The 20,119-nt window shown below is 37.4% G+C and overlaps 1 protein-coding gene across 1 annotated transcript in view; it reads right to left on the bottom strand.

The window, feature by feature from the left end:
- Positions 1–20,119, bottom strand: part of LGR5 (leucine rich repeat containing G protein-coupled receptor 5) — a 92,237-nt gene that overhangs the window by 28,244 nt on the left and 43,874 nt on the right. Inside the window, exons 3-4 of the mRNA XM_038154784.1 lie at positions 11,865–11,936; positions 10,237–10,308 (exon numbers count right to left, since the gene is read on the bottom strand). Of these exons, the coding sequence (XP_038010712.1) occupies positions 10,237–10,308; positions 11,865–11,936 (144 nt within the window). The remainder of the gene's footprint in view (positions 1–10,236; positions 10,309–11,864; positions 11,937–20,119) is intronic.

Genomic DNA, 20,119 nt, shown 5'->3' with positions numbered 1-20,119 from the left:
CACATTGTTTTAGTAGCAGAACATAATGTTTTTTGCTTAGAGATTAGTATTGCCAATGTGATGTATTTGTGTTGAAAAAGAAGTTACTAAATGCACTTCAGCTGCTGCAGAGCCAACAGAGGGAGCTCAACTGCACATTGTACCTTTGCAGAGTCTGCAGGTGATGCTTTGTTCTTACACTTATGTAATTAAGGATTAAAGCTAGTGAACCTTTTCAGATGTGGTGCTACAAATAGAACATCATCTATTTACTGGCTTTTGTTTTTGCCGTGTTTTGCTTTTTCATTGTGATTCTTTCAGGGAAAGATTTAAAAGTGCACTTCAGATTTCTGAAAATTTGTGAAACACCCAGCAGGGGATGTGGGCCCTGATAAACTTTTTCTACTTTTAATGTATTGCAGTGACTTATACCTTTTCCATAACATGAAAGCTGTGCTCTAAAAATTTTCATGAAATGTTTAGAAAGGAGTGATTAAGTGAAAGGTAAAACAGAAATAAATTTAAATAGATGTTTGAAAATACTACAGAACAAACAGCCACACCTGGGGTACAATGAAGTAATTCTGTACAACCTAAATTTGGTCTCTTTGAGAGAAATGCAATACTCTTTGTGGTGGGCATACTAATCTCTTTATTTAAAGCTGCTTCCTCATTTACGGTCATGTAAAATGTCAGGTCCATTCTATCTTCTGTTCCATGCTGGCCCTACCTACTTCATGAGAACAAATAATGACTGCTAAGGCTCCGTGCCAGGCTGGCAAATAACTGAGACAAGGTCAGTTGGAACAAATTTATAAGGTTCAGTGTCAAAGCCCTTGTACAATTAAATTTTCAAAATAATAACTGACATGTCAGGCAGCAGAGACAGAGCTTCCAAAATAACTCAGTGGTCTGTCAACAAATGGGTAAGGCTGGAAATGTTTAGAAATACTCATGTTTTCTTCCTCCTTTCCTCAGGCAACAACCAAGTTATGCCTGTGTTTTCAAATGGGGTATAATTTGAATGAGTAGATGAGATTTCTTTGTGTTCAGTCAGAAGTAAATTTCTTCCCTGGGTGATGCTGGTATGTAAACTAAGAAGTTACAGTTGCCTTAGTTTGACAGTTTCACTGATTAAAGAATGGAGGCTTTATTCAAACTCCATGTGCTGCAGTATTGCAGTTAACATCTCGTTCAGTAGGAAGCCTGCCTGTGCAGCCCTCATGTCCCGCTCACTCCATGGGAGTCACTCACAGGGTGCCTGGCTGTGTGGAGCAGCCAACAGTTCCTTGTTTGTATGTGACCCTGTGGCTGAAATGGCAATATTTCTGCTGTCGTCAGTGAGACCAGGATTTTTATCTTACCAATATTTTGTAGCAAATCAAGGAACAGATTTTTTTTTTTTAATAGATGAAGTTTCCATATATAAACCCACCACTGACTATGTAAATAAAACCCACAGAACAGAAAGAAAAACAGAACTGCTGTACTGTAAATGAAATTCCAGATAGTTGAATTATTGTTTAAATAAAGCTTGGAAGAAACAAAAAAGCTGCAATGATTTGTGCTTCAGGTTCTGTAACTGGATTACATATCCTGCAAGTACTTATAAGAAGTACTGCCTCAAGTGCTCTTTTGTTATCTAATCTTTTTTAAATTTCCAAGCACCGTTTTCCCTCTTGCAGATATTAAAAGGTTTCAGTAGTGGTTATGTTTCCTGTCATACTGTAGGTAATGCACACTGATGTATAAAGGACTGATCAAAATCACCCTTTTCAGCCAATTGTTTTACATGTGTTGATCAAAGTTTTGGCACTTTCAGAACTAAACCCATTAACTCACAAACATGACCCTATTTATAACTGAAAAATATATGTAGATAACATGTGGTGAGTTTTGAAAGCTGCTATTATATTCCAGAGAGAGCTAATTTAGGGAAACAGAAATACTTGATCTCTTCTGATAGGCAGCATGTAAATAAAGCAGCCACTATGAAGTTCACCATGAGCTCACTTAAAATGTCTAAACCTTTCAAAGCAAATGCTTGAGCTATGTGGACTGTAACCCACTAGTGTTTCCTGTGACACACTATGAATTCTGTGACCATGGGTACAAATTATGAAAAGATATTGCTCATGTAGAATGAAAACCTCATTTACTGGTACAGACAAAGGCAGTTGTTTAAAAAAGATTTGATTTGCATTTTTAACATTTTAAAATTCATTTAAGATGAATGGATGCTAAGTTTCATGCCAGTGGTAGGTTTTTAAGGGAATATATATATATATATGTATAAAATTTTTTTTCCAATTTTTTTTTTTCCAATTTTTTTCCCCCAATTTTTTTTTCTGTATCTTCTCTCAAAAACAGCTACAACCTGGGTATATCTCACAACCAAGAAATTCCTTAATATCTTGGAATGTCTTGCTCATTCATTCAGGTTTAAATCAAATGCTAGATAGGAGATCAGGAAGGGAGATTTCTCCCAAGCCATTTTTCCTTCTGAAATGAACAGCTATTACATGGATTGCCTCATGTTGAATGGATGAGGGCCAGAACACAATGAAAGGTCTGGAGAAGAGGGAAGCCACAAAGAAGTCAAGGATAAAATGTTTCTTTTGATGTTTAAGTTTAAAAGAGGTAAGACCAAAGGAAAAGGGACTGTACCTAACAGGTAGGAGAGGCAGAGAAGTGGGAGCACAGGAGGACTGATTTTGGGCATGGTGGATTAAAGAAGGTGGTGCTTCTCCTTCTCGCATCACCTTCCTCTTCTCCTGACTCAGCTCTGTTATGCAGAGAGCCTCAGTCAAGTTTCCCCATGAAGTATGGAGCAATGATAGACAGGGGTTGTGGACAGGGGCCTGTCTGGGGAGGGCACAAAGGCCAGGAGAGGGTCATCTGCAGCTCACCATCTTTGTTAGCATGTCAGCACACAGACTCTCTCAGGGGTTTGTTCACAGGATTGAGTAAAGTACCATTTAGGTAATGGCAAGTGACATCTAAACTAGCTTTGAAAAGTGGATGTAATAAAAATAGAGCTGGTTGTTGTAAGCCATGTTTTTCAAACCTGGTCTTTTAAGCAGGATATCCCCTTTGGTCCACAGGGGAAAATGGTAGGACCATTGTAAAAAGTTTAATTACAACACAACAGTCCAGCAGTTCTCACATCTCAGTTTTACAGGACTGATACAAAGAACCCTGCATGGCAACAAGAAGACCAAAACAGACAAATAACAAGTCACAGTTTAGGAGCATTTGTTTCTGTCCCACTGCCCAGTTTTACATAAGGAGGTTTCTGCAGCCCTGGGAGTTTCTCAGTCTGTAATGTTTCTCTTCACATTCAGATGTGCTGCTCAGGGGTGTTGGTAAACCTGCATGCAAGATGATGGATGCTATCACGCTGCACACAGACAAGAGGCCAACTGCATTGCTACATTTATACAAACGTTGGCTCTGACACTGGGCACTTTCAATCCCCACAACTGGGAAAAAGTGGGGGCTACCAGCTGTTGGGTTATCCCAGGAACTCTGCTGCAGACTCAGATCATGACCCCACAGATAGACAGGCATGTTTGATGTGTCTGGGAGCACCCACAAATCCTCAGCAAAATGGCTCAGAGTGACCTCTCCTAGCCTCCCACGCAAGATGTCACCTGCTGGGGACAGTCCCAGGGGCATGTGATCTACCAGATGAACCCCAGGAATACATTCCCCAGTTCAGGGGAATGTTCTTTGGTATGGGTCAAAAGCTTGTCAAGGACTCTGTTAAGAGTGCAGCTGGGCAGGTGGCCATGGCCAGAGGCTGGGAGTGCTCTGAAGCACAGCCTGCCCTGCTTGCCTGGTTGTGATTACCACAGTGGGCCACTGCATGGCCCCAGGACCTGACTGGAAATCTGCTGTAAGCCCCGGTGCTGCCAAACACTCCAACAGCAGCTTCTTTCTTCCCACATACCCTGGTGGGCTTCAGCCATGCAGGATGATTTCTGGCCAGCAGTTCTGAGGTTGAGAAATTTGTCTGTCTTAGAGATGTGATAAACCCCCACTCTTTTGAGATTACTCATAAGACAGGAGAGTCAGATGCCTGGTACCTTCTATTGGATGAAAGAAAACATCACCCGCTGGCCTGGAACTGCTGATCTAATACAGTCTCTTTGCACCCCACTTTGAGAGCAACTGAGTGGTTGAGTTAGAGGCTGCACGTAAAAAAAAACAAAACCAAACAGTAGCAAATGCATTTTAGGTAACCTTGCACCTCTGCCTTCCTCTCCTTGGCTATCAATCCAGAAAAATACCTGTGACTGAGAGGGGTGGTCTGATACTGTACTACTGCTTGATGTTTCAGTCACTCTTCTGTTGCCCAGTGCCCTGATGGTGAAGGTGTGCCATAAACCAAGGAGACACCAACAGCGAGTTTTGAGACATCTTTCTGTATGTGTAGATATCTGCATGGGTACAAATAACCTCAATTTCAAATGTGGGAAATTCCTCCTCTGAGAGTTTGTGGGTACCTGTTGAGGTACCAGCTTTCTTAAGAAGGATAATACCTTCTGTAGCCTTCATTATCATGGGGTGTGACATGGAAAACCACAACTAAGGCTCCTGTCTTTTCATGAAAACAGTTCTCTGGAGAGAATGTAACTTCATCAAAGTTGTTTGGTCTTTCAACTAAAAATCAGGATTATTAACAGAAGCATCTAAGTGGAAAATGATTGCTCAAATTTAACATTTCTGGGGGAAAAAAAGCACTGATTTTTAATTGTAAGCCTGAACTGGAAGAGCTGCAGAACTATGTGCCCTCAAAGTCTTCCAGTTCTTTTTCAGGCTAAGCATGGAAACTTCTCTTGAAATGTCAAATATTTGGGAGAGTAGGGAGACAATGAAAAATCCATTTGCTGACCTGTTCCAGATAGGCAACTACTGAGAACATGAGATGAATTCTAGATAATATTTTGTGTAAAACCTGGTGTCAGCATCAGGTGATCTATAAATACTGAAATACTTTATAAATAAAATTTAAGAAATCTACAAATTATGTTGAAAAATTCTAAAAAAATTCATTGACACTATTTTGCTGTTACTTGTAAATTCCAAATAATTTACTTCACCTAATTGCAGCTTTGCAGGTTAAGGGAGAAAAGATGGTTTATTTTTTCCATCTGTCAACTCTTTAAAGTGCTTTGTGGGCTATTCTGCCCTATTTTCCACTATCAAAGCAACAGTCCTTTAAATGTCACAGGAATGAGGGCAAGTGATACAGTAAATAATGCTTGCTTAGAAATGTTCTTCATGACTGTGTGTGGCATGGCCAGCGAGATAGCACCTGACTTGTTCTTAATTTTGAATATTTGTGTGTCTGACAATACAGCAGTAACAGCTGTTTAGACATCATTAACAATGATGTCTAAACAAGAAAATAAATAGAATGGAATTTTCATCTATAGTATTCACTGCAAAGGGTTGTGTTACAACAATCCAAATAAAAGAATAGCAGAAGCTTTTCCATCTGCAATGCCAATTACTCTTTCCTCCTTTATTTAGCAACATTTGAAAATGGAGATCTGCAGCTTTTCAGTGGCTAGTAATATCAAATATATATTAACATGTTTGGCAAAAGAGTAAAAAAGTAAAAAAAAATATTATTGATATGTCAGAGCCAGTTTTTGATCACACCCTGCTTGTTCAAAAATACTGAAATTACACGTCAATTCCATTATATAAAGGGTGTAATTAAAAATAAGATGATTGTACTAGAGAAACAAAGATACCTATTTAAACAAATACCTGCATTAAATGAAAAAAAGTTTGACAGAAAATAAGCTGCTAATTAAAAATGTCACTTGAAAAACACATCAATATACATATGTGGGAAGTTTTTGAACTATACATATATATTAAAAATCACTAGAAGTTTTCTTGATTTAAACACAGAATGGAGATATTGATGATGTGCAAAACACAAAATCCAGAGATTTCCTGCTTCCAGTCTGTTCTAAAGAAATACATTTGCTCAAGGTGACTAATGGGGATGAGAGCATTCAAGTGATTCTTTGAACCCTGCTGCAAAGTACTAAGTTGTGACACATCAGTGGTGGTGTGTTCATCCCTTTCAATCAAGGTATCTGCACACTCTGTTGTGCTTGACAGAAATAAATGCCATTTCAATTGTCAGGACCAGCAACCCGGATAATTTGTATTCACACCAGATTTCAGTGGAAAATTACGGCCTATACAAGAATACAGATACCCTTCTCCTCAAAACCACATCTCAAAATCAGCATGTACTCGTTACTTCCTTGATCCTCCTGCCACACAGGGAACTAGAGTCCTATGCAAACATTGCCCAAGCTCTGGTAGCTGAACTAATTTATTAATCAAAGCAGCACATCACTGGTTTGACTACTGAACTACAAAGACTTTTATAAAATTGGAGAATATTTTAACATTGTTCAATCTTATTTTTTTGCTTCAGTGACAGAAAAAAAAAGTGTCATTCATTTTAGGTTTTCTCATAAATTTCTCTTGTCAAAGGTGAAATTCACAAACCTTACATGCTTTGGTTTAATGTTTGTGCCTATTTCTCATTTTATAGTAATTATTGAGTAATATCTGCTGTTTGAATAAGATTTATCTGTTCTAGATGTGAGTCAAGGCTTAAGAAATTTATGAATGTTTGGCACTCAAACTTGTCATATCATTCTACATACTGGCAATAGTACAACTTGGACATTAAAGCGGAAGAAATTGTTGATTGTTCCTGCAACACATCAGCTGTTATTGTCTGTACCACAGGCCATTTAACATCAATTAATGCTTCTATCAATATTGACTCCTATACTGTCATTTTTTAGCCTGGAACTGGATAATAGGGAGAGGATATTGTCCAGAAATACCTTGGATGCAAAAATCTGTGACGAATTTGCATTATGAGTGAATGTGGAATATTAGTGTGTGGATATGTACATATTGTGCACACAGGCACAATTTAACATGGATACTTCTATAAAAAGAATTTTAACATCATGCTCTTCACATTTATTAAGGTATCAAGGCAGTTGCTATGGTTTTCCCCTTTGCATGACTGCCTTTCTTGAGGAAAAAACCACAAAAGGAAGAGATTTGAGTCCCATCATCAGCTTTTTTTCCTCCCAACATATGTGCCAACTAAAGCAAAGGGCTAATGAGGCTTTGAGAAATCATGCCACCTGCAGACCTAAACACAATAAATAGAAGAAGTTGTTATCTTATAGAAACTGCTTTTGAGAAGGCTTTTAACCTCTTAATTACACTCTTGAAAAGACTCCTGCTATTTCAAAGGCTTCAAGAAATAATTCCTATTGTAAATCAGAAACCAGTGCAAAACAACCTTGTGAACAGAAAATTCCTAGACTATATGAAACAAGAAACTGAATCTGTGCACACCTTTATCTGGCAGGCACAACCCCTTTTAAGCAAACAAAAGAATAATAGTTTTCTTTTCCTCAAAGAGGTCTCTTTTGCCAGTGATCGTTTTTCAGGTGATAGTAGATTTTCTGTACAAACCCATATCATTCCATCTCGGGTCTGCTAGGCAGCTGTCTAAAGGTTTCTACTGACCATTCCTATTTTCCCTCTGTTTTAATTCCGTCCTTTAACTGGACTGCACAAATTCCAGTTTACTTCTTCAACTTCTTCACCCAAGGAAAAAAATACTTGCAACAAAGCATGAGTGAGACTGTCATTTTGTTTAGCAACTGTACTGAAAATTCAACAATCCCTTTCAGAGTAACAAAGGAACTCTTGTTGGCTTGGCTTATCATGTTTTGGTCCAGAATGTGTATAGAGTGATGTGATCTCAGCAAGATTTTTTTGTTTGTTTAGCAGAAACAAAACCTAATATAGTCACTAGACCAGCATTTTCTCATGACTTTTTCAAAGATCAAAGGAAAGAACTGTAACCTCAAAAGTATATGGCTGAGATATTTCTGTCTGTGTCTGGTCAATAAAGAAAAAAAGCACTGACCAAATAACAATTATAAGATAATTAATTCTTAGGGCTGTTTCACCTTTAGAAACCTTAACAAATGCTTTGTTTATTAAGGAGGCAAATGTAGTTCAAGACAGGCATAAGAACATGGGAACTATTACAGCAGAACATATGTCTGTGTAGTGCTAAGTTATACACAGATGACATGATTTTTCTGTAAATAAACTAATTTCATTAATTCTGGTGTTCAGATTTTGGCTGAACAAAATGTATATAAAATATATTTACCTTCTGATGGAACTTCTTTGCACAAAAAAATAGCTTGTTCAACATAGCACATTTCTCAACCAACACATCTTAGCTCCAACCAGATTGGTACAGATGCTCATTCTATCCTTGCCAATGTCAGGCTTTTACTTGTGACGTTGGTGATGAGTACACATTGTAGCAACATTTCTCGTGAAAGCTATTTGAACTTCCAGATTGAATTCTCTATTTGGATCTTGCAACATTTTAGGAAAAGAATTTTATTTCAGAGTAATTCTGTGACAATACAAGGTGGTCAACTAAAGCATAGAGAAGAGTCATTTGACGCTTTCCTCTGAGCAAAGAAATGCTTTTCTGTTTTCAATAATCTAGATATTTCATGCTGCAGATTCAAAATTGGTAGCTTCTTTAGAAAATACTGTGATTTTTTTTATATCAAGTGACAATACAATTTTGTGGGTAGTTCAGAAACTAACTCAATTTACTGCATCCTCTGTTTAGACAGCAAAAACATCTTTGTGGTTTCAAAAAATGAAGTGCAAGTGCAACAGAAGAAACTCTTGATGCCAAAGTGCCTGAACAAGAACATGGCAGATGAAGTCCAGCATAGATAGATGTCAAGAGAGGTGCTGAGGGAAAAGGCAATTCCAACTTTACAGGACAAGTTCTCAAGTAGCTACTAAAATGCTAGAAAGAAGTCCTGCATTTGCAATAAGAGTGAAAATAAGAGCTTAGCACTCAGTAAAGGTTAAAAAATTACACAAAACAAAGTTTTGAATTAGTAGGAAAGCAAACAAAAACCCACCAGTTTTTGCCCTCTATAAACCCATGGTGCCAAGCACTTTAAACATTCTGTACAGGGCTTATTTCCCCTTCACTCATCTCAGAGTGAAGGAGAAATCAAGAGAAGAGATCAAATACATGAAAACTGAGAAAGAGTTCAGCAACATGACAAGGATGACAGAGGAATGGAAAAGCTTCCACATGAGAGACAATCCTAACAATAATATCTGAAAAACTAATGGAGATACAAGAGAGGTGTATAAATCTGGTGTACATGAATACCAAACTGTTGCTTCCACTTTCTCCTGATGCTGCAGAGAACATCAAATTTGGTGAAGAGTTCCAAGTACATATCAGAAGGTACATCACCATGCTAGCTGATCAGCAGACATGCTGTCACAAGAAATCATGAGTGTTTCACTGGCTCAAATTGCAACTGTACAAACCCATAGAAGAAAACCCTTTAGCTATCAAAGCCATGACAGACTCAGTGAGTCCCTGAGTGCAAATCTCTGGCTGCTGGAACAGTTTACCAAAGCAGTATTATATTCTTTGCTGGACCTTTTTGTTTTCCTTTGGTACCTGTTATTGCAGGCTGGATGCTGGGCTAGGGCAGCTTTCAGCACGGCCTGGTACAACCATTCTTAGAGGGGAGAAACACACCAAAATAATTTCATTCATACCGCAAAGCAGCCAATCTTCACTCTTGGTCTAGCAGTTCTGGCAGAAGTTCTGTTAAAACTGAAGCTTGTGGACTGAGTCAGCATGGACAGTCAAGAACTATAAATACAGGGGCCTGCCTGAAGCACAGAATATAATTAAGTATTTTCTAGTACACTTTGTTTCATGAGTTATTAGTGCTTTCCATAGTGTTTAAAAAGAAAAAAAATTAAACCAAATGAAAAAAAAAAGAAGGGAGTAATTTGGGATTCCTTCTCTTCCCTGGTAAAGAATACTAACAAGAAGCCATGTTTTTGACAGAAAGCATTGCAGGCCAATGAGTATCTTCTCAGATGTTGAACCAGTCTATAACGCTGCAAAGAAGCTGCCAGTGTAATGAAATTACTGGAATGAAATCAATTGCTTTTGATGTTTAATTGACAGTTCAATTCTCTTGAATAGCAGCTCAAAGAGAATTAAAAGTTGATTCAGCACATTACAAAGCAATATTAACAGGTAATTATTAGGTAATTGTATATTACTGCTCATGCAAGGCTGCAAATGGATTAATCAGGTATACTCACAGAGACTGCAGGCTGCGCAGGTTCTGGAGCGCTTCGGTAGGAACCTGGCGTAGCTGGTTATTCTGCAGCATCCTACAATGTGAATAGCACAAAAGCCAGAATCAACACAGTAAAGATAATTTCTTTCTACTGCAAATTTCCTTCCAAGCTTACCTTCTTTGTACTGGTCCTACTTCAAGATTACAAAGCAAGTCACACAAACAGTCCACTCCCTTGCCCCTGTCAAAGGCCCGCTCTCTTCAAGGCAAACAAATATCTGTAGCATATTAGCTTTGTTAACAGCTAGACGTCAGCTCTGAGCAGGATTTTCAAAGCAGCTAAAGAAGCTAAACGAATCTGATTTTCTTTCAGTAGGGCTTGTAACTTCCCAATTGCCTCCAGTGATTCTGAAATTTTCATTCTCATGCACGGATATTGTTCTTCTGAAGTGATTCTATTCTGATAAAGCTGTGAAGGACTGATCTTGAAATCCTTACTCAGGAAAATGCAACAATGGCAGATCAACTCTTAACTGTGTGAGACATTTATGATTTAGTTTGAATAAAATTTTATCTCTATAAATAAACTGATAATTTTTTCAGTGAAATACATTTTCTCAAACCAAAGGTTGCTAGCAATGACTTGACAAATCTTTTTTTCTCAAACAATTTACCTTGCAAAGATTGAAAAATCACTTTCCACTCCTAAAGAATATTTTCTTCCTTTTGAATACGGTTTCATTCATACTACCTAACACCCTTGTTTGGACCAGCTCCTACAACATAAATATTCTATGCGGATAAATCCAAAGTAGTACATGCGGCCTTCAAAAGGAGGCATATTCAATGGGACATTGTAAATGAAATAATTTCTGGCAGGCCTAAATCTGCTTGGGCCAATAAGAGCTAGAGCTTGCCAACTTAGAAGTAGATGGAGCAGGAATCTCTTTATACTTCTTTTCCTGCTAAGTGGTTTTTTCAGTAGAGAATTGTACAGTAGCACCAGGCCTGGCTTGACACTGCCGAGGAGGCTGGTGTTCTTGCTAAAAGTACAGTTTCTGTGACCTTTACATGGGCAAAGATCCTCTCTAGTGTAAACACTGTGAGATGTAGCCTGCTAGTAATTTTAGTAACTATATGTACTGTCTTATTACTCCAAATGATACAATTTTGTAATAGTTTTAATAATTTATGTAATAGCCACTACATCGCAAAGAACAATATATGAAATGGGAACTGTGCTTTAAATTACATTGTATTATATACAATAATGTTTTTCTCCCATGTTTCTCAAGAAAAGGAAACCTCCAGTTTTGTGTGATCATGAAAAGTTCAGCTGAAATCAGGACTTTTGAGATAATTAAAGAAACTATTAACTGAATAAATTTTTACCTTTGATATTGTACAGAGACATCTACTTGATGAGCAAGTTGTTTTTAGAAGGCTATTAATGTTTTCCAACTTTTGTTTAGGATACTTTCTATGTGAAAAAACAAAGATTTAATGATGTTCATATGTATCTTCAATTGAATTGTTCAAAATGAACTGATCAAAATATGTAATTTACTTGATCAAAACTTCACTGGTAAATTAGTTCCCTAGAGCATTTAGGAAATCAGAAATATATCAAACAACACACAGTTTACTTACAGCACTTTAAGACTGAAAAGGCCAGCAAAGGCTCCCTTAGGAATGTATGTCAAGCCATTTCCTGCAAGACGTCTGCAAAGTTTGAAAAAGGAAAAGAGTGAATAGCTTTTCTCTTCATGTGGAATTAATTTGGTTGCTAAAAAGTGCAACACAGCTATGTTTGAGCAACTGATGCCAGAGGCAGTCGTTTAAGAGCCTAGTTTTTTCATTAATACACTTAAAAAAAAAAACAACGAAAAAATAACAAAACGAAAACAAAACAAACAACCCCCCCCCAAAAAAAAAAAAAACCAACCAGCAACTAAAAAAGAGAAGTCTGTAACTGCACCGTTGATTCACTGAGAACTGGACTGCAGAGAAAAAATTCAATTTCATTGCAAATTTGGCTTATGGTTTAGAATGTACATTGAATTATTCACATTCTTTTTAGGGTTTAGAACAATCCCAGCAACTAAAATACAGACACAGTGACAACCATTAGCATCATAGGATTTACAGGCATGAACTTTTGGAATTGTGCACGTATGATTTCTGTGAACATTCATTCATTTGCACAAATATAAAAATATATCTACATAGCAATGATTAGCGTTCATTCTGAAATAACTACATGTAAAACTGCTCTACTGGTGAAATAATGGTTTTCTCTGTGAGCACATGTGTAATAGGTTGCCAGAAAGTGAATTTGTTAAAATTTGCAGGACTTTTTTCCCCCTGTTTCCACTGCATCTTGCTCTCAGATTGTCTGAAGGTATTTTACAGACAGGTAAAATACACCAAATAACTCTGCAAAGCATGTTACTCTGACAAAAAAAAAAAAAAAAAAAAAAAAAAAAGAAAAGAAGAAAAAAAAGAAAAAAAAATAAAAGACTGCATCATTCTGTAAGGTTTGTGTCTAAGAAAGAGAGAATCTATTTGATATGAAATAATGGCATTTCTATGTTACCCATCAGTGCAGCTCCAGAGGATCCTGGAGATTACTCAAGGCCAGGTTGGATGGGGTTTTGAGCAACATGCATAGTGGAAGGCATCCCTGCCCATGGCAAGGGGTTGGAATTAGATGGTCTTTAAAGCCCCTTCCAACCCAACCCACTCTATGATCTTGCATTCAGCCTTCTGACATCACAACTCAGCCTGAATTTGCTGTGATACTTGTACCCTACCTGGAAATCTCACTGGTAAGGGACAACTTCCTAGTAAAGTTCCTTTGAGTCAGTGGGGCCTCAGTGTATACTCCTGGCTGACAAAACCCACAAATTGATATGATGCAACCCCCTTTGCAGAACAAAGTAAGCCAAGTGGAATTGTACACCCCACCAGCCAAGATACTGTGCACCAGGATTGCAGAGCCCAGCTGATGTGATACCACAGCTGACATTTGATTCAGCCTCTGGCCCCTTAGGAAAGAACACAGGACTAGTTCCAGGAAGTTCCTTAGGTACCAAGCTGCCAGAGAGGAAGCTACAGTGCTGAAACAGGCACCAGATTTGCCAGTACTCTTCATGGAAAAGGCCAAGTCCTTTTGACTGGACTCCCAAAGATCCAGCACTGACTGGCCCTTAAATGCTGTCTCCTTTGGGGCTGAGTTTTCTCGGAGCTAACCACAGGGTCCTGTGCACACCTGGGTTTTAGCCACTGCCTTCATACAGAACATAAAAAGATACATTTGGCTATATGTTGAAATAAAATTTAAAAAAAAAGAAATGAAAAGGAAAAGAAAACATCTAGATCTTCGCTCCAGAGACTTTTCAGGAATTTTCAGTCAGTGGAAGAGGTTCTTTCCTGTACAGATATCCCTGCTGAACTACCTAACGTGTAATGTTGAGCTAGCTCTCTCTGTTACATATTATGCTCTGCAATGGCAATCAGCATCAGGCAGAGCTGCTGGGCTTGTCTCTCACTGCAGAGTGTAGTGGAGTCTGATCTCCAGAGAACTGGGCACATGCAGCTGAATTCCTGCAGACATGCAAACCAAACCTGGCTCTCTCAAGATGAGGCACTCACCTCAGATGTGAGGGCCTTTTTTCAGATGTGTAAAGGCCCTCTGCAAGCTTCAGCTTTCATTCTGAACACAAATGGCAATGACTTTTGGGTTGTTCTTGGCTCAAGCAGGCACGTGCAAGGTTAGGCACAACAGATTGTGCTCCTGGAAGTAAATGCCTTTTGTGGATTACTAACCAGTAGAGGCTGAGACCCATCTAATTCTGATTTCAGTTCTTGTGGTATGATTATTTAAAAGCAAACCTAAAGAGTACTTCATCCCTACAGCAACTTTTTGCTCTGCCATTTTAATGACATGACTGGACACAATTCTGGACATAAGCTTGGCATGAACCAGAAAGTTATGGGTTTCCAATACCTTACAGGTATTGAGACTTCAGTTACTGCTGTGAGTGTCATATGGAAAACCTGGTAAAGAGCAGAGAACTAAACCCATCTATCTGAAGACTCAAATGCGTGCTCTTTCAGGCCTCCACACGTTCCTCACTCACAATTGAGGCAATGCAAACTGCCAAAGGCACTACATTTTAATACCCCCTGTTTGGACTTACTACTCTTCACAAAGGGGGCCAGCTAAGAAAATCAGACCTATTTAAGAGCTCCTGGAGGAGGGCTGTGCCAATTACCAAGCATGCATCATCTGACTGTAAATTCAGGACTGAGACAGTGACACTGTGCAGCTTTAAAGTTTTATTTCAATGGCTAAATAATCACTTTTCCCAGCTTTGGAGCATCTTTGTGGCTCCCCACAGCAAGCCTTAAAGCTTGGCATTTTTTGAAAGTGTACAGCCATGTTCCTGAGCTGTTCTGAGTGGTAGTTACCCAAACAGTTAAACCAAAACGTAATTTTTGATACTTGGGGTTTTTTTCAGACTCCAACCCTTTAAATTTTTTTCCCTTCTTTTCCTTTTAGATCACAACTGCTTAATTATTAAAAATGTCTTGTACAAACAATTTAGAAAGTTGTAGAAATAACATGTTAAATTCTTTGGTAGGCAAAACTTCCGTATTTCCTCCTTATGAGTTTTTTCAACTTCAGGCCATTCTTGAAATTCTGCTTTGAATATTTTTCAATTTGAAAAGAGCTCTCACTAATTTTACAGACAGTAATTAGAACCATCTTATATGATATTCCTCTGCTGATGCAGCAGCAGATCATAATTCTTCATGTACAACCCATGTGCTTCAGCACAGGGCTACATCAAGTATATCACAAATGCCATGTATGGATATGTACGTCCTTGTAGTTCTCTCACCAAGCAACCTGAGAGGGTCAGAAAAGGCAGACATCTGGCAACAGTTATTTTTGATGTAACAATGTTGTCTGGCCTTCATTTACCACGCTAAACCCTTTCCCATGATACAATTCTCATGACTTTCTCTGGAACAAGCTCAGCAAAAGCACCTATCTATTCCCATGACATGCTATGAAACCACTTCTGGCACAATAGTGGCATCTTCCCAACCCATTAGAATTCCCCATCACTGCAGTATTTGGTAAAAATCAGCAAAAATTATTCATTTGGATGGTTGCATAGTTCTTTTAGTATTCTTGGATAAAAGTTAGCATATCAATCCATTATGGCATGCCTCAAAGCTCAGGAAATTTGGTTTATTTATTCCTGATAATTTTTAATGTCTTCCTTTTAGCATTTTCTTGCTATTACGGCGTTTCTATTCTTAGCCTTGGAATAAAGGAAAATTCATCCCTTTGTTGACACTACAGTACATATCAAGCATCTACCAGGGTTCACTCTTCAGGTATTTTGTTTTCTATTACTTGAAATTCTATTACCCTAAATTCAGGGAAGCTGCACAGTATGTTACTGAATTTTGGATGTACTTTGGATAGTAATTTTAGTCTGAATGGGTAAGTATAATTTTACCTGAACAAATGACAATGGACACAGTATGTGTTTCTATAACTGAGTACTTAATTAATAGTTTCTGAGAGCAGGAATGAAATTGGTTGTTTTTAGAACTTACATAACCAAATGATTGACTCTTTTTGTTTGAACAATTTTAAATATCCATTCTAAAAAGTTCTTTTATTTTAAGCACATCTGACATTAGTTTAAAAATCTCTCATATTAGAGATATCCCATCAAGTACAGGCTTAAATAGATCATATTTCTTAAAGAAAAAGGAATCAAAAAGAATCCTATTTTTTGCATTATGTTGTTTCAGATTTCGATTTTACTCACACTTTGCAAATTAGTGGAGGCTGGAAAAGTTTAGAGAAGAGCCACCACATATCTCCTTCAGCACCTGTTACTAGCTATGCTTGAAGTCAGGATACTTTTGTCTTAGGTATAGTTTTTTATACTACTGCAAGTTTTTTTCTAAAAGATGTAAAATAAATAAGATGAGAGAAAAGCTAGTGGCCTCCATATTTTTAAATGACAGTAATTTATAAAATATCTTTCAATGCCACTGAGCTGCACTGGCAATCAGTGCTCACTGTTGGAATAGTTGTAGTGCTGGAGGTCACGTTCATGGCCTATGGTCAGATCTAAGAAAAGGTGTGTCTGGCTCTCCCTTGAGTGTTCCCCATCTGTTGACTCCTTTCACATAGTCTGACCTCTCCTGAAGTGTCATAGTTCTGAGAAATGGTGGTCATCCAGTCAAAAGAATATTCACAGACAAGAGAACTAAAGCTCCAAAAATTATCAGAAACTTTGTTCTTGTTTTCCTTTGATTGTCTGAAAAGAAAAACTTTATTCCTCAGAAGGAAGCAAATAAACATGAGTTGTGACTGACAACAGTCAGCTTTACATTTCTAGTACCATAATTTTTCTTTGCCGACTCTAAACAGCTTTTTGTGTGGATGTTTTCTGCACCAGGACAAACCTTACCTGGTACCAAGCATCTCCTCTATAACTGCAGAGATTAAGGTGAACTTGAAATACTACAAAGTCTTCTCTACAGATTAAAAAATGTGGCATTTAATAAAGACAATACATTTCCATTAACTGTAGAAAGAACCTGTGGGAAATGGAATCCATCTACTTCTCAGTCTGCAGAAGACATTGACAGTACAATATTGGAAGTGGCTGCTTTCCTCCTCTGCTTAAGTAAGATCTAGTCCAGCAAATGCTGATCAAGCATCTGTGGAGTATATTTCCAAATCTAGTAGTATCAAAACTAAAGAAAAGATATGAAAGGGAGGCAACCGTCTACTTGGGAAAAAGCATATGTTTGCATTGATCAATATTCATGCTGTGTTCTAACAGGATTAGCACAATGGAATTTGCTGGGACAAGTTACTTATCAAATATTGCCAGGTGCTGAAACACAGGAGAATAGATGACGCTGGATCTCAATGTGACTCAACATATAATGGGAATAAACAATGTAAAAGGAGTCAAGCTTCACTATTACAAAGTGAAAATGCAGTGAAGCTGTTGTATTTCAGAACAGATACAATTAAGTAGAAATTCATTACACTCATATTTCTGATAAATATATTTGACTCATAGTATTTGCCAGTAAACTATGATATGAATACCAGACTGACTCAATGTTTCTAGACTAATGCCAGTGCATGCCCTTTAATACAGATTAGGTTATATATCATTGCATCACTTGTGTTGCATTATATTTAATCAGTTCCCATGTAGTGCAATATCCACTACAGAATGGAATGGTGAGTGCAATCTGAAATCATTCTACAACTATGCAAAGATACAGAGAGATTTCTACACGAATAATTCTGCAAACTAGAATCCTTTCTGTATGTCTCTGACTCTACATTTTACTTCTGTTCACTAACTGGTTTGCTGATTTTATTTAAGGAATGAGAGCAAAGACTGCACATGCTAAGACAATGTTATCTTGGATAGGTTTATATCCATATATCTATTTCTGCATCTATATCTATATCTATATCTATGACTAGGTTAATATCAACAGAGTCACAATCCAGTCAGTTTTATATGTTTTCTTGGAAATCAGATGCTATATTCATCATTTACTTTATTACATGCTCCAGCTAACAACCTCTCCAGACAGAAAATTGAAAAGAAATCACATAGAAGAATCTTCTTTTTGTGATTATAAATTGAAAGTTCAGAAGGCCTGAGACAGTGAAAAACCCCAAAAGAGGGACTGTTCTGCTGTATGTGGTACCTTCCTGAATTTAGTGCTAAAACACTAGTATGTAGAAAATTCCATTGAAATTAATGTAATCATGGATTATGTCTTTTATTCCTTGTGTACAGATAAGAAACTCTCTTTTGTAATTTGAAACTTCTTTTTTAAAAGCCTGATCTGTCTCCTCCAACTGCCATAATTGTTCTGAATACCTGATAAAGATCCATGGTGAAATATCAGTCTCATTGAAGTCTGGGGAAAAATTTGTGCTGACACAAGTAGAAATGGGGCTCTCATTTGCATCCTGCCACAGTATCATATTTGCCAGTAATTTACTTCTCTCTGAGGAGCTGCACCAATAACACTACTATCAATCCTAAACCTACAGCCCAATTTCTAATGGATGAAATGGCTACTTGGGGAGGAACAACATGGAAGTATAACAGAAAAACATAAATTTCCAAATATTTTTCTAGAACAGCTTGTTCCGGTATAAAAAATTGCCTTTATTCAAGGAAGAACTTACCAATCTTGAATCTTGCCTCAATTTTGTTTCCTATCAAACTTTGTTAAAGGTACACAAGCATACAACTACATATATATTTACTCCACTTACATAAATATATAGCCAGTATATAACTTATATATTTTTATTTCTAATTTTCTTCAACTTACATATACATCGATAGGTAACATGAAACGTTCCTGCTGCTTACATCAAAAAAGCTTTGACAGTATGGATATTCATATGGCACTTAACCAAAGTCAACTAAAACTTTGAGATAAGAGTTTGGTTTTATATGTATTAATTATTATTCTCAGGCCAATGCTATAGAAATGTATGAATTAATGGGTGATTAATTATAGTGTTAATAATTCACGGATGATATCAGCACATATTTCAAAATGGTTTTTAAGAGTTACTTGCTAGCCTAGGTATTTAAATGTTAGTCTGTATTTTAATTATCTTTTTATATTTCAATCTGTCATGTTAATTAAAACTATAAAATTATGGTAATATAAAAAGAAATGTGAGTCAAATGATCTATTAAAAAATCTGATGCTCAGAGAGATCAAAGAAGAAAATGTAAAGATATTCTCCTTTCTTTAAATAAGGGGAGAAGAGTGTGCAAGTCATAATTGTGCTGTATGTTATGTTTATTGCTACTTAGAATTTAGTTGGAAATTCAAATATAACACAGTCTGCTCTTGCTTTAGGGCCTAATTGCCTTTTAAAATGCATGTGCCAAATTCTCATAGGGTGTAAACTGGAATAATTCCAACAGACCTAAAGCAATTGGAATGAAATCAGTGTGTATTTGATCTTGAACTGGCTTTGATGAAACAGATCATAGATTTTTGTCAGTTAAGAACATGGTTCAAAACATACTGTTTCTTTCTCCACTTAAAAAAGGCACAGGCTCTTTATGCATCTGGCATGGTTGTGATCCAATCACTGCTAAAGACAACTGATCTCTTCCTTTGTGAAGCTGTCCCTAGCCAGCACTGACAGCAGCAGGTCCTTCTGCTGAACAGGTATCCAAGTACCTGCCTTCCAATCGCAGCAAGGACAACTGTCAGGAGGGACTCCAGCACAGGCCAGGACATCCCACACTGACTCCCGGCTGTGGATCCCATGGATACAATCATTAAGAGGCAGCACTTCTGTGTTTGAAGGATGTTGTCATCAAATCACAACTCTCAGAATTATCTTAAAATTGTTAAAATTTCTTTCTCAGTATTTAAATGCAAGATGGAGCAATAAATGGTGGATCATATACATAATATTTCCTACTCTGGGTCTCCCAAGAGTTATTTACACTTCTGAGGCTGGTTTTGGTTTTATCCCAGTAGTGTCAGTATCATCAGAAAAGGCAGGAAATAATAATCATTAATAGCAGGAACTGGCTGAAGTGTACTGCAGCACCACGCAGTATGAGCAAACTGAAAACAATGAAAAATGTGTTAGCTGTTTAGTTATTTCAGTGTGATAGGCAAAGAACACATTTTGTGTAGATCCAGATTTTGAGATTGCTGGTGTTTTCTGAGTGGTTCAATGAGGCAACAGCAACGAATTACTGGAGGAATTAGGTTTACTCCTCTTTGGGAATTCAAACAAACAACTTAGAGGGAAGAATTTGGTTCTACTTGAGAACCAAATT

This window comes from Motacilla alba, chromosome 1A (assembly GCF_015832195.1).
Source record: "Motacilla alba alba isolate MOTALB_02 chromosome 1A, Motacilla_alba_V1.0_pri, whole genome shotgun sequence".
In the NCBI taxonomy this organism is placed as follows: domain Eukaryota; kingdom Metazoa; phylum Chordata; class Aves; order Passeriformes; family Motacillidae; genus Motacilla; species Motacilla alba.
This window is presented reverse-complemented; position numbering and strand designations above follow the sequence as displayed.